The 15,044-nt window shown below is 37.6% G+C and overlaps 1 protein-coding gene across 3 annotated transcripts in view; it reads left to right on the plus strand.

Moving 5' to 3' along the window:
- LOC131194436 (adhesion G protein-coupled receptor E3-like) overlaps positions 1 to 14,153 on the plus strand; it is a 44,204-nt gene extending 30,051 nt beyond the window's left edge. For all 3 annotated transcript variants that reach the window (XM_058175430.1, XM_058175432.1, XM_058175431.1), the window contains 11 exons: positions 1,039 to 1,216; positions 2,165 to 2,278; positions 2,615 to 2,811; positions 4,607 to 4,765; positions 5,166 to 5,360; positions 5,705 to 5,940; positions 6,111 to 6,171; positions 6,972 to 7,063; positions 7,989 to 8,157; positions 9,520 to 9,615; positions 12,051 to 14,153. In XM_058175430.1, the coding sequence (XP_058031413.1) occupies positions 1,039 to 1,216; positions 2,165 to 2,278; positions 2,615 to 2,811; positions 4,607 to 4,765; positions 5,166 to 5,360; positions 5,705 to 5,940; positions 6,111 to 6,171; positions 6,972 to 7,063; positions 7,989 to 8,157; positions 9,520 to 9,615; positions 12,051 to 12,113 (1,560 nt within the window). In that variant the 3' untranslated portion in view covers positions 12,114 to 14,153. The remainder of the gene's footprint in view (positions 1 to 1,038; positions 1,217 to 2,164; positions 2,279 to 2,614; positions 2,812 to 4,606; positions 4,766 to 5,165; positions 5,361 to 5,704; positions 5,941 to 6,110; positions 6,172 to 6,971; positions 7,064 to 7,988; positions 8,158 to 9,519; positions 9,616 to 12,050) is intronic.
- Positions 14,154 to 15,044: the final 891 nt, after the last annotated feature.

A 15,044-nucleotide genomic window follows, 5' to 3' on the forward strand; every position in this document is an offset into this window, starting at 1 on the left:
GGAGGCTCCGCCCACCTATCTGGATACTCATGCGCATACGCATAAGCTTCTGCGCATGTGCAGAAGTGTTGCGTGCACACACAAGCGCGTGCACATGCACGAGCAAACCAGTAGCAAACTAAATTGAAGCCCACTACTGCTATCATCCCTCTCATTGTATTTTAATTCTCTTATTCTTGTCCTCATTTCTGTTTGACAAATTCCAATAAATAAATAAAATAAATAAAGGTAGAAATAAATAAATTGGTTCCATACTTCATAAGATTCCATTGTTTGACATTTTAAGTTTGTAAATATATTTAATTTAATTTTGGTATGCAAAATCAAGTTTTATATATACTTTTGTTAATTACAATTAACAAATAATCAAGAATACAAGATCCATGATCTTGTGTGGATTCCATTAAGGAACCATGTTAGCATTTTGATCCCAAACAAGAGACTTCATCTCTTGTATTGTAGTGTAAATGTTTTTGAGTCATGAGAAATGAATCCATTTCTGATGAAGTTCATAATTAAACTGTTAAACATTAAGATGCCACAAAACCTACTGTAGTTAGGGTTTGGGTTAATTAATAAGGTTTAATTAATAAGAAATACTTAGGAAAATTAGAAATGGGTGAAATCTATACTGAGAACTCCACAAAAGCTAAATTGTGAAAGGTTTTTAAAAATGCAGTAAAAAAGTAGAAAGACGTTCAAATTTATTTTTTAATGTCAAGCATGGAACTGATATCACAACTTTAGGTTTTGTTTTGAATTTGAAAAAATGAGTAGGTGAAGTTTTCATATCCACAGACGGGGTTCCAAGGTTTGTTTTGGCATTGAATTCTAAAATGATCACCACGGCTATGCTGATAAAACCATCTTTTGGGTATGCATGGTATCTGAATCCAGCCATGCAGCCATATAACAGTGTAAGATTCAAGTTGAAGTATATTGAATGTCTTCTATAATATCCTGACAACAAAATTCTTAATGAAATGCTTGAGAAAACCTCAATGAGATTTGAAAAGTTTGCTTCTTGTAATGCTGCAGGACTCGGTGAATTCCTTTGAAAATCTTTTTGATAATCGCTCTCACTGGGATAATAACATAAAGAAGGATCTTGTCACAATTTTGCCCATGATTATGGAAAAAATAAGGTTAAATGCACTATTAACAGCTCTTGCAAATCCAGGAAACATCTCTCAAACTGTGGTTCGAAACTTCACAGGTAAGGAAAAAGAAAGATGAACTTTGTCTTTGAAGGAAAAAAAGAGAAAGGCATTTGTCTGTATGTTGTACAAGTCAGCATACAGGCAAATGTATGACTCATACATGTACTGAGTTTTCTTTCATTCATCAACTAGGGGTGCACATGGCAACTCACAATTTTGACTTCTTTAATGAAAGAGTAGAATAGAATAGAATAGAATAGAATAGAATAGAATAGAATAGAATAGAATAGAATAGAATAGAATAGAATAGAATTTTTTATTGGCCAAATGTGAATATACACACGAGGAATTTATCTTGGTGCATATGCTCTCAGTGTACATAAAGAAAAGATATGTTCATCAAGAATCATAACATTTAATGATAGTCATAGGGTACAAATAAGCAATCAGGAAAAAATATCAATATAAATCGTAAGGATACAAGCAGCAAAGTTACAGTCATATAGTCATAAGTGGAAGGAGATGGGTGGTGTGAATGATGAGAAGATTAATAGTAGTGCAGATTCAGTAAATAGTTTGACAGTGTTGAGGGAATTATTTGTTTAGCAGAGTGAAGGCGTTTAGGGGAAAAGCAACCTGTATATGAGAGTTCAGATATGTTTTCAATTTATTTATTTCATTTATTATTTAAATTTGATTCCTACCTTTGCATGAAAAAATTCCAATAAGCTGTCAAATTAATCAAATCATTCATTTAGAAAAGAAAACAAAAAGATTTATTAATATCACAAGTAGTAGTAAGACCAGCAGCGTTGTAATCAATTCAGTTAATAAGCTTTTTTCATGAATGAACCATCAATAATAGCAAGTGCTATTATTAGGAATTTTGTTTCATTCTATTGTGAGATGTGGTTCTTATTTGACATCAGCTTCTGGTTAAAAAAAATATATGACTAGCATTCATTAGATCCATTCAGCAACTTGGCATTTCTCTGTCTTTTCAGTGATCCAAACAAAGCTTATCAGTCCAGAATCCTTGGAAAAGAATGAACTCACATTAGAAGCTCAAGGAGATCAAATGACTATCCACCCAAGAGCAGCAGCTTCCATGACCACAGGTATTGTTTATAAATAGCTTGGGTTTTCTACAGAATAGATCCAAAATTACTTTTACTATCTATTTTATTGCTCCCTCTCTGTCGGCTGCAACCTTAGATTTTTTGAGTTTGTGGAGTGTTTTATCACTTTGGTTTGGATTAGGGAAGTTGCAATCCAACACTACATTGGGAAAGGTGAAAGGGAATAGAAAGTAGTTGGTACCATAGTACCTATTTTACCAAGAAGTAAATATATGGATCTACACCGATCCTTTCATTATCAATCTCTTCCCAAGTTTGGGGAAACCATGTGTTTGGTTTTATGTGTCTACCTGATCCTCCTTCTGTCTCTTGCAGGTACTGTTGCTGTGGCTTTTATATCATACGGTGGACTAAAATCACTCTTAGAAGACACTTTACTGAAGAATGGAACATTCCTAGACAATGAAATGCTGACAGATGTTCATATGAACTCTAGGCTGGTAAGCGTTTCTGCCAGGAGCAAAATACAGAATATTTCTACCCCAGTCAATCTCACTTTTCAGCATGTCAAGGTATGTAAATGAAGTCTACATACATAATCAAGCTTTTTTTTTTCTATCCGTCTTATGAATATATATTAAGGAAGAAAGCAGAATATCAAGAAAAATGTAAATCTGTATAAATATTCTAGGTAGACCTTGTTATCATTCAAGCTTTATACAGTAAATCAGGGGTGGGTTCTAAATTTTTTTGCTACCGGTTCTGTGGGCGTGGCTTATTTTGTGGGCATGGCTTTATGGTCATGTGACAGTGGGTGTGGCTTGATGGTCATATGACTGGGTAGGCATGGCCAACTCAATGTCTCTCATGTCAAGAGGTACCTCGCCTGGCCCCTCCCCTCCTAGCCATTCCTTGTCACACCCAGCCTCAACGTATCTATAGTTCTGCAAAAATGTTGTTCACCTTTTTGCAACTTTATTATCTACATACTATAGATCAGGGGTCTCCAAACTTGGCTACTTCAACTCCCAGAATTCCTCAGCCAGTTTTGCTGTCTTAAAGTCTTAACATGGCCAAGGTTAGAGATCTCTGCTATAGATGCACTTTCATGGACCACTGAAAGGAGGAAATGGCTCACATGCTTTGCCCAACAATGTGATAGGCAACAGGCTTTTAAGGGGCTGCTAGAAAGAAGGGGGGAAGAAGTATTTTCCAAAGCACCAGAAGGCAAAACAAGAAGCAATGGATGGAAATTCAACAAAGAGAGAAGCAAACTAAAACTAAGGACAAACTTCCTGACAGTGTGAACCTATATAGATTTCAGTCATAATTTCACACATAAAGTAGCCATTCATGTAATACAACCTGCATATTGTTCAAAACAATCATTAGTATTATGGCTGATGTTTGACAGCAAATCTAAAATCCCCTTTCCCTCCCCACTCCAGGGGAAGGTTACTTCAAAATCCCATTTCCTCCCCACCCCACTAATCTGTTCTGTGAAGGAATCAAACTCCCCCCTCTTCATTTCCCAAATAAAATATCCCAGATATTTAAGGAATAATCAAGCTGCTAGCAAGGAACCTGTCTGGAATTCCACATTCTGCCAGCTGCATAAAGGAAACTTTTAAAGCAGAAAACAGCTACCGGAAGTTCAGCTCCATTTACAAGCAGGCAGAAAACTCATTCAAGACAGGATACTTCACAATGGAAATCGCCCAAATCTTTTTAGAAACACAAAGCTCATGTTGCACAAACCCCAAAACTTCAAAAACATTGAACCATATAAGAATTCCTCCTCTTATCCAATTTGTTGTTCATCTGACTCAGAATGGAGCTTCTAGCCGCTCTGTCAATTTAAAACGACAGCTTTTTCCCCCCCTTCTTCTTTGCCAAACGATCTCCTAGCTGAGAAGCAGCCGATCAATTTAAAGGGACGGTGTCTTGGTTTTTTTCCTCTTCTTCGACAAGTGAGTCTTGATTTTTTCCTTCTAGCCGATCAGCTGGGAGTCGGGAGACAGCAATAGATTGGGGGCGGGGCCAGGCAGAATTTTTACTACCGGTTCTCCGAACTACTCAAAATGTTTACTACCAGTTCTTGCAAACTGGGGAGAACCGGTAGCAACCCACTACTGCAGTAAATCAGAAGTCTGATAGCACCTTTTCATGCTAACAACTTTTACAAAGCTTATGCATTTAATAGTATTTGTGTCTCCCTGTCTGTAAGTTCTACGATGTTTACATTGTTCCTTTTGCTTGTCTTACAGTTGTTTCCTTGTTAATGTAACTCTGCAACTGCGCGGTAGGAGATAAAGTAAATAGGTAGATTTTCTCCCTACCTCCCATCAACATTACTTCCTCTTGCAGAAAAAAGTTGCCCAGGAAAAGGTTCTCTGTGTCCACTGGGTTTCTGGTGCCTTATCCGATCATGGTTGCCAACAGCTCTTTTCTAACATCACCCATACAGAATGCAGCTGTCAACATCTGTCCAATTTTGCTGTACTGACGGCCACAACTCACAAGCAAGTATGTAACTTCTGAAAACATCTCAGAACTGTATCATGATAAACAGCATATTATTTTTTTCTCACTTATTCAAATATCTCTTCCGTCCTGCTCTTGTCAAGGAAGATAATTTTAATCATTGAAGCTGGGATAGAATAGAATTTCTCTACTCAACATGCTGAAAAGTTTTCTCTAATTATTCATAGCCATTCCTCTTAACATACAGTACAGAAATGCTTGTAATCCTCAAGATTTAAGGATCCTGACACTTCTCTTCCAATCACAATACAACAAAAACAGTCAGGTAATAGAATAGCTTTTATATGTAAGTCAGATCTATGGTCTAGACAAAGTGTAAACACATTTTCCTTATCAAAAGGTGTCTCGTATGATTTTGAGAACAGCTGTCTTCTGTTTACAGAGAGATCTGACCCTCACCATTATTAGCTACATTGGGTTGTCCATCTCAATCATCTGTCTCTTCCTGTGTATTGTCACATTCCTCTTCTGCCGCTCCAGCCACAACAGCAGCACCTTCATCCACCTACAACTGAGCTCCTGCCTGTTTTTTGCAGACCTCCTCTTCGTAGTTGGAATAGATAAAACAAGCAACAAGGTATTTCAGAAGAATATGTGAGGCTCTGCTCAGTGGAGAGAGAACCCGATCTGAGTATGCTTCCTACTTAGGAAGTCTTCATTTTTCTATAGATTGCGTTGAGCCAGTTTTCTTTGTAAACCCATTTTTTAAAGTTTTTTTGTTAGCTTTATGACAGTGACATATCTCAAATGAAAGAAGAGATACTGTGCACAGATTTTACCTGTAGCTGGTAGAAGCATGAATGTCGGAATATGATTTGTTCCATTTCTCTGCTTTTTATAGCTCATTCTTGATTTTCTTTCAAAACCAGCAATTCAAGAATCAGATGCTGATAAAGGAATAACATTTTATTTTTGATTCAGATCCTGTGTTCGGTCATAGCTGGAATTTTGAAGTATCTTTTTTTGGCCTGTTTTGTCTGGATGTTCTTGGAAGCTGTCAATCTCTACCTCATTGTCAGAAACTTGAAAGTTGCAAATTACAGCGGGGCCAGCAAGTATATGAAGATATCTATGTACCTCATTGGTTATGGGTGTCCTGTCCTGATTGTAGCTATTTCTGCAGCAATTAAACCTGGAGCCTTTGGGACTCGTTATCAGTAAGTCTTCGCATAGGGTTAAAAGCTGCTTCCCTCAGCCATGTGCCACCAAGATGTAAACTACATGAGCACAATTGCTAGTATAACTCAGGGAGCACAACTCTGTATAATACATTGGACTGTTTGCATATCTATCTAAATTTCTCCTGATGATATTTCTTTTTCTTTAGCTGCTGGCTTAATCCAGATTTTATCTGGAGCTTTATGGGACCTGTCTGTGTGATAATTGTGGTGAGCAAATATTTTCTCTTATTCTTTACCATAGAGAAATGAAAGAATTTTATAACTTTTTTCTGAAGTGAGAAAGAAGAGAAAAAGTTCTTGACCTTCTGTAATGAATATTGTTACATCAACCTTGGTTGGTTGTTCTATATTTACAATGTGTTGGAACATGTTCGTAATTTTTTGAAAATGCAGGAAAATCAGTTCTTTCGGCTAATTAATTCTAATATTTTGCAAAGAGCTACAATTTTATACTAAAGGATAAGTTGTTAGGGAAAGAAAGAAAAGTTGAATGTGAGAGTGAAAAGATAACCCATTTTGTCCTGATTTGCAGAAATTTCAATTTTTTTTCTGTCATCTGTAATTAAAATAGAGTTAGATGTCTATTCATTAAAAGCATCAGCTACCAAAATGTATGCTCTAAAACAGCAGTCTCCAACCTTTCTAGCTTGGCAATCTGGCATGGAGGGAGGGAGATGGGATGGCTTTGCATGAGGGACAAGCGTGTATATGCACCCAGATTCACTTGTGTGAGCACCCTCTGCTCATCACACAAGAGGGGCTGTGAGTGCAAGCATCTGCCACTCGCATGCGTGGGTCTATGAGTGCAAGTTTGCATCGCTCGTGCAAGAGCCTGTTGCTCATGCGCTCACCCACCATCTGTGTGGCCTGGTTCTAACTGGGCCCCACCTGGTTCTAAGTGGCCATAGTCCGGTTCTTCTTCATCTTATTTAGTCTTAGAACATTATCTATCTGCTGTTGTTATCATTAATTTATTTATTTCTGAAGATTTTCTTTTCCTCCCAAAGGTCAACTTGGTGTTTTTCTGTCTTATTCTGAAGAATCTACATAAAAAATTGGCATCTCTTAATTCAGAGGTATCTTCAGTCAAAAATACCAGGTAAGATCTATCACAAAGCATGAACTGTGGAGTACAGTTCAGTATGATCCTCACAAAAATAAAAATAACAATGCTTCAAAATTCCTTTCCATGACAAATTGTGAGATAGAAAACTTGTACACTATAAGAAGGGTATTCAGGAGCAAATATAGAAATTCATGTAGTGGAGAACAGTACTGAGGTCTTTATATGCAGGAGGTTGGCAAAATTTGGCAGAGGGGTGAATTGCTCAGAAACTATCAGTAGCAAAAGGGTCCTTTTCATTATGGAGGTCAGCATCTCTTGCCCCATTGAGTTAAAAATTGTAGAATCTAGGTTGTTCCTCCATTTTGCAGAAATATCTTATATGGATGCATACTGGCTGGGCATCTGTAGAAGACAATGACTTTACTGAATCATAGGTACAATATGAAATAGGATGTCTCAGTATTCATTGATTTAAAACCAAGCATTTTGTCACCAGATATCAAAGCAGTGACCTTAATCTTGGATATTAGCAGTAGATTTTAGGTGAACTGTCTCAGCAAAGGGGAAACTCCAAGTGATTGATAATGGCCTACTGTACTAGTTTCCCATTCTTCCTCTTCTTCTTTGACTATGGCCACAATCAACTCTAACCATTTCCCATTGTTCCACATATCTCATTTACATCCTCTTCTGTGAAGTGAAAGTTCTGGTTTCATTCTACCACAGAGTCAGTTGAGGGAGAGAGAGGATTACCTTAGATCAGGGCTGGGCAACTATGGCAACTTTATGACTTGTGGACTTCAACTCCCAGAACTGAGAGATGCTGGCTCCAGAATTCTGGGAGCTGAAGTCCACAGGCTATAAAATTGCCATAGTTGCCCAGCCCTGCCTTAGATTTATTCGGATGCTCTCTTTTCAGCAGTGTCATTTCCCTCTTGATTTCTTGCCTTTGTTGTAGGTCACTGATATTTAAGGCCATAGCCCATGTGTTCATCCTGGGTGTGACCTGGTGTTTTGGCCTCTTTCAACATGGCCCTGTGGAAGACATTATGGCATATCTCTTCACCATCACCAACAGTGTGCAAGGAATCTTCATTTTTCTGGTGCACTGCTTACTCAACCAAAAGGTGTTGTATAGCAATGTTTTTCAATCTTTTCCTCCCTGTGGTCCCCTGTCTAGGTCACATTATTGATAGAAAAAGATGGCCACTTTCCCAGTTTTTATATATCTCAGCATATGTTGTGGCCTCCTGTTATGTGTTCTTCACTTTTGTGCCCTTGAAATATCCATATGGCCCCTGGCTGAGAATCACTGATGTAGAAAACAAGAAAGGGTTGCACAGGAATGTAAGTTACCACACAAACAACCTAATATTTCAAATTTTCCAGACTGGGTTCGGGATTTTGTGAGCTCCTGGTACAGGAATAGTCAGAGCCATTTCCCACTCCCAGTTTCCTGTCCATGCTAGAGATAAAGAATGTGGTAGTAACAAATGTTTCTTCAAATTCACTCTGCAAATGAACTGAACTTCCCTTGGCATAAATCCTTCCTGTTATAGTCAGCATTGACCCCACTGATTGGTTGGTATGGAGTGGCATATTTGCTTTCCTTGTGAATCTGAAGCCTTATTTGTAATGCCTATGAGGAAATGTGTTCATTTTTCAATGAACATTTCTGGAATATTGCAAAGAGGTGGGTTTTGTTTTTGGAGGGGTTGTTTTTTTTGGAGGCTGTTTGTTGCTAAATATAAAGTGGCTCCAAGAGGAGTTTTGCAGGCTTCAGATTTTGTTTTGGTACCTGAATTCATCCATAGCTCATGTGTAATTATCCATCCTTTTACCTAGTCTGTTCAGAAAGCACAGATATTAGTCTCTGTGAAGTTCAGAGGAGATTATAGACAGATCAGTAATGGAATTTACTAAATGGCTGTCCAAAATATGTACATTCCCTTTATTTTGGTATCTTCTTAACCAATTACCATCATTATACAACCAGACATTCAGAAATGGCAAAAATGTGTATAATCTTTAACTTTCCTTTAGAGAAAATAAGCAGACTAGGGAAATAGAAGAAAAATGCATCTCAACAACCTCTTTGCAATGGGAAAACTGCAGCTTAATTACTTTGTTTACTAATATACACAAACACAAACAAATCCACAAACCAAACTAAAGCTGATTTGATTTCTTTGCTTTGAAATATTTCAGCATACAGGTAGTTCTTATTTAGCGACCGCTTCCTTTTGCTATAACAACAGTGATGAAAAAAAATAACTTTGTGGCCAATTCTGTCATTACAACTTTTGCAAAACTGTAAAGCAAAGGAAAGCTGAAATAAGGTCCTAAGCACAGCATAGTTTCCTTTAGCAGCTACTTCACTTAAAGGCCAAGTTATCGGTCCTGATTATGGTCGCTAAATGAGGACTTCCCACTCTAATAGGATACTAGTAGACAATTCCTCATTCTGACTTTGAATTTTGGGTTTTCAGGTGAGAGAAGAATACTGGAATTGGATCTGTTGCAACAGAAAGAGTTCACCTGAGGTTTCTGTTGTGGTGACTTCTTTTCCCATCAGCAATCCTTCAGTAAGCATGACCAAAACTTTTTATTACATTTGCAGTGGCATGGATAAGCGGTTTCTGCAGCCCAATATTGCAAGGATAAACATGCATAGGATATCATATCTCAGAGATTAGAATTATTTTTTCCACCTAATATTATTGTTACAGTGCAAATATCATGTATCCACACATGGCAAAGGGGGCAAATACTGGTAGTCCTCGACTTACGACCACAATTGAGCCTCAAATTTATGTTGTTCAGTGAGACATTTGTTAAGTGAGTTTTGCCCAGGGGTGAAATACTCCCGATTCGGACCGGCTCACCCGATCCGGTAGTGATGGTGGCCAGTGGTTCGGAGAATCAGTAGCAAAAATCCTTGGCCCCGCCCCCTGCCTCTGCTGAGCCGCACCTTCATCAGAGGTGTTTTTTTTACTTTTAAAAGTAGTTTTTCTTCAGCCGAAAATATGCCTTTAAAAGTAAAAAAAAGCCTTTGAGGATCTCGCGGCTCAGCTGAGATCGTCAGAACCCTTTAATCTTTTTTTTTAAACAACCTCTTCGGCCGAAGAGGTTGGGGAAAAAAAGTTTTTAAAAGGCTCCTCTGCTGATCCCAGCTGAGTTCCTCATCACCAGAACCTTAAAAAAACATGTTTTCTACATGCTCTTCAGACAAAGAGCTTGTAGAAAACCTCCTTTTAAGAGGTTCTGGGCTGAGATGAAGCACTTACCTAATTAACTGCTCCTTTCGGGCTGGGAAAGCCATGCTTTACATCAGTTGCATCAGCTAGCAACTGATTCTGTCTGCCTGAAATCCATCTCCTCAGCATCTTAATCTGCCTGCTTTCCTGGCTGAGGAACTCTGGGAATTGAAGTCCACAAATCTTAAAGTTACTAAGGTTGGAGACCCCGATCTAAAAAATATACATTAAATAAAATAATAAAATAAAATATTTGTGCAGCTTTCTGAGATTTGGTGTGTTTCTGTAGTGTTTCACTCTAACTACACACACAAAATCTCACAAAGTTGTATGTGGCATTTTGTGTGTGTGTGAGTCAGTTGTGTTGTGTTGTGTGTGTGTGTGTGTAAAGTGTTAAAGTTGGTTTTTGGTACCTCTTATTGTTTAGTATACTTTGTTTATTATTTTTATTATTTATCGTTAATAATTTATCGCCACGCCCACCCAGTTATCTGACCACCAAGACACGCCTACCAATTAAGCCACACCCACAGAACCAGTAGGGAAAATTTTTAGATTTCACCCCTGGTTTTGCCCCATTTTATGACTTTTGTTGCCACGGTTGTTAAGTGAATCATTGCAGTGGACAAGTTAGTAACCTGGTTGTTAAGTACATCTGGCTTCCCCATTGCTTTGCTTGCCAGAAGGGCGCAAAAAGTGATCACATGACCCTGGGACGCAGCAAAGGTCATAAATATAAACCAGTTGAATTTTGAGCACCTGAATTTTGACCATGTGATCATAGGGATGCTGCAAAGGTTGTAAGTATGAAAAATGGACATAAGTCACATTTTGCAGTGTGGTTGTAACTTTGAACGGTCACTAAACAAACTGTTGTAAGTCAAGGACTGCCTGTAGTTGATTTAGTTTGATGTTGCTGAGATTTAGTTTCGCCATTATTTTCACCAAAAGGCCTAGGAAATGCACAAAAGAGCTGAACTGGGTCACTGTCTGTATAAAAAAAACTTTTTGAAGTTATTTGTGTTTTGTTGAAATGGTGTAGAGATCCAGTATTTCATGGAGGGTTCCTTAGCAGAGATGGTATTCTGACAGGTTCTGGAAAACGGGTAGCAGAAATTTTGAGTAGTTCGGAGAACCGGTAAATACCACCTCTGGATGGCCCCGGCCCATCTATTCTCTGCCTTCCGAGTCCCAGCTGATCAGGAAGAAATGGGGATTTTGAAGTAACCTTCCCCTGGAGTAGGGAGGGAATGGAGATTTTACAGTATCCTTCCCCTGCCATGCCCACCAAGCCACACCCACCAAGCCACACCATGCCCACCAAGCCCACAGAACCAGTAGTAAAAAAATTTGAATCTCATCACTAGTTCTGAGGCTGTTCATTTATATGTTTGAAGATAAAAAGCATAAGTGATTCTACAATTTTTTGAAATGAACTGTAGATCTTACTGGAATATTAAAAGCGTTTGATCAGTTATTAAGAATAGAGAACATGGAATATTGCTGGAAAATATGTATGTGGAAGCCTAGCAAATCTCCCCCACCTAGAGTTAGTTTCCCATCTCTTGCATCTAAGGTTATGTGGCTCAGGCTATCACAATAAGCCATAGTTTATTTGTTTGTCTATCTATTATGCAAAAATAAGGATTGAATTTGTCAGTTTTGGTTTGTTGTGTAAGCCTAAATCCAACCTTGGTTAACTATGTTGTGTTATTTTCACATTTAGTTCATGAACTAATAAAAGCTTCTTGTTGTTTTTTCAGAAAAATGTACCAAGTGCTACTACAGTGGTTGACCAGAAAGTAGAATGGGGAAACCAAACATAGCTTACTATCTCTCTTTTGGACTCTTCTGTTCAGTTTGAACAAAACTGAAGAAAAATTGAATATATTAAACCCTTTGTTTTCCTGTTGTCTCTCAGCCCTTTAATGTAACTTGAAATCCAGAACCATACTGAAAACATAACTTTTAGCTGATTCCCTACTTTCATTGTCATTTTCTCTCTGTTCTCCCTATAGTATATAATGTATATAGTATGTGCTATATATAGGACAGTATTCAGCTGTTTTACATTCAGAGTATTTCAACTTTGCAAAGGACATATTTAAAATGTTTTATACAACCCTAATACAGCACTTTTCCAGCCTTTTTCTGTGCATTGCTCTTTTAGGGAATGTCATGTTTACTAAGGCTGAACATGGGTTGAAGGAATACAAAGGATGTGCCAACATAACAGTATCTTGACAGCAACATTCCTCTTCCTAATGACAGTATACTTTTAAACTGATCAATAGATTCTTTTTTGTGCTGCCAAAAAAAGTATTTATTGCAATCCTAAATCCTTATCTGTGGCAACATAAACACATTGAAAACTACAGAAATTTCTGCTTAGAGAAGGAAAACACAACTGAAATAGTCCAGAGAGACAAATATGCCAGTTTGAAATGATCCAAGAATGGTCAGTTTCCAGACCAAAATTCTGCTAGATTGTCCAAGAAAGCCAAAGCACCATACAGTTAGGTTGGATTAGAAGGAGGTGGGATGTCTCTGAGGATGGGCATGTGTAATGCTGATTGCCACAAAGAGCCAGTCAAGGCACAGTTTCCTTTATACAGACCATATTTCTACAGGATGAACCAATTAGTATGGCTCATTTGTGAGACATACTTCATACTTTCAAGTGGATGACTCAAGTTCCTTTGCTCTTCTCTTGTCAATTGGTGGTGTCTTCCTGGGCTTGGGTGGGATTTACCTAGCTCAACTTCTGTATCAGCTGATTCAGCCTGCACTGACCCTGTACTTCCTCTCTTCAACCAATTCCTGTGGTTGAGGCTGAGACTCAGATTGGTCAAGCTGTTCTACTTCTGAACCAAAAGACTCAGACTGATCTTTAACATACATTGGGTAAAGATTAGAAGATTCTACAACCATGTTGGTACAAAAACAGTATAATTAATTGTAAGAAACAACTTGATCCTTCCAATCCTATCAATCCAGATGGAGTTGAATATTTAGGAATAGTTTATAAAACGTTGGTATTAATTTTAAATTGCAGTCTAGATTCCTTTTTTTGTATACCGTAATTAAAAATGGAACTTGTGTCATAGCAACAACTTTCATTATCATTGCTTGTAGGAATAAATTCTACTTAAAATGTTATTTTTGTTTTAAGCAATTCTCAAAGCCCCAAAGCCCTAAATTTGCATTTTTCTTGGAACAGCCATATTGCACTGCAAACCTACACTGAGTTTGGAATCAACTACTGTTCCAAGATCTTATATTGTATCTTTGAGCACTCTAATACATTGTGATTATTCTTTTTTCAAGTATGAAAATAAATTAGTTCAAGACGTGATAAGACGGATCATTTTATTATCATTTTGTCTGGTTAAACATTAATTGTTGAACCAAATCCAGTTAAACATGTCTCCAGGTGCTGAAGGCAGCTTCCCTGAGGAACTCCTTATTTATTTTATTCCAAAACAATAATGGTGTGAGATAAAATTGTTTGAGAAAAAGTCAGCTATTGAGTTTCATTGCTGAAGGTATCATTTGGCTGGATCTGGATGGATCTCCCTGCTCTTGGTCCAATACCTTAAGCAATACGTTAATTGGCTCTCATATTAAACCCAATTCTTCAAATACTCTGGGAGGATGTGCTGAGATTTGAACTCACCATTTTAATCTTTTTCAAAATGGTTCTTGATTTATGTCGTTGATTCTGTTTTTTTTTAAGGGTGTGTGTGTTTGTTTTAGTTATCTGTTCATTAATCCATTTAAAATACTTTATTTATTAAAAAATAAACTATTTTAAAGGCATTAATTAGTTCAACTTAGCTAATAATTTTACTAGCTGATTCTTTCTTTCTTTCTTTCTTTCTTTCTCTTTCTTTCTTTCTTTCTTTCTTGTTTACTTTATTTCCCCCTTGTTTATGTAGAAAAATAAAGAAATATAAAATAAAGTATACTTTACATGAAGTATATCCACAACCTCATACTTTGGAGGTTGTTGAGTTGAGTTTCCTACCTATATTTTTCAAAAATACAGTATATCAGCTGGTGATGTTGATAAACCTGGGCGGTAGCTCTGGATCTATTTTTTTGCTGAGCTCTAAATTTCCACTGATGTCCATAAAAGTGTCGGCCTTCCTCTGCCCTCCCACACACACATATACACACACACACACAGAGAGAGACACACCAATTAATTTCTATGCAGATTAAGTTCATGGGATTTGAAGGTGAAGAAAGAACTTTCTCCTCTCACTTGGTGCAATCTGTCCTGTGAATATTATTATCTATTCTCCTTGCTCAGAAGTCAGACATTCCTGCAACAAATGTCAAAAGATGATCCCCATTTGCCCCCCAGAAATCAGAGCTAAACCTATTCCCCAGCTTTTGGCAATGTAAGATGTATGGAAAACAGCCTCCATCAGTGGCATTAATTGACAGCCTTAAATTTTCTGAATTTTAAGCAAACTGAAACCATTTCAATAGGCCCAGATGGCCTGTATAGAGGCATTTTTGGTGGCCTATCACTTCTTTCGTGTGAGCTAAGTTTATTTGGTTCAAAGAGATTTGGGTAGGAAATGAATTGGCTTTGTCTTCTATGAAATGCAATTTTTCAAGGGATTTATAGTCATGCCCTGCTTTCTAAGGTATAAAGATACCCCACTTATTATTTGCCAAGGACATTCCAGACATTGGAGTGTTTGTCTTGTTATTAGCCTGCAGATGAGGCAGGCTAAGATGGGTTT

Source organism: Ahaetulla prasina, chromosome 3 (assembly GCF_028640845.1).
Source record: "Ahaetulla prasina isolate Xishuangbanna chromosome 3, ASM2864084v1, whole genome shotgun sequence".
NCBI lineage: Eukaryota > Metazoa > Chordata > Lepidosauria > Squamata > Colubridae > Ahaetulla > Ahaetulla prasina.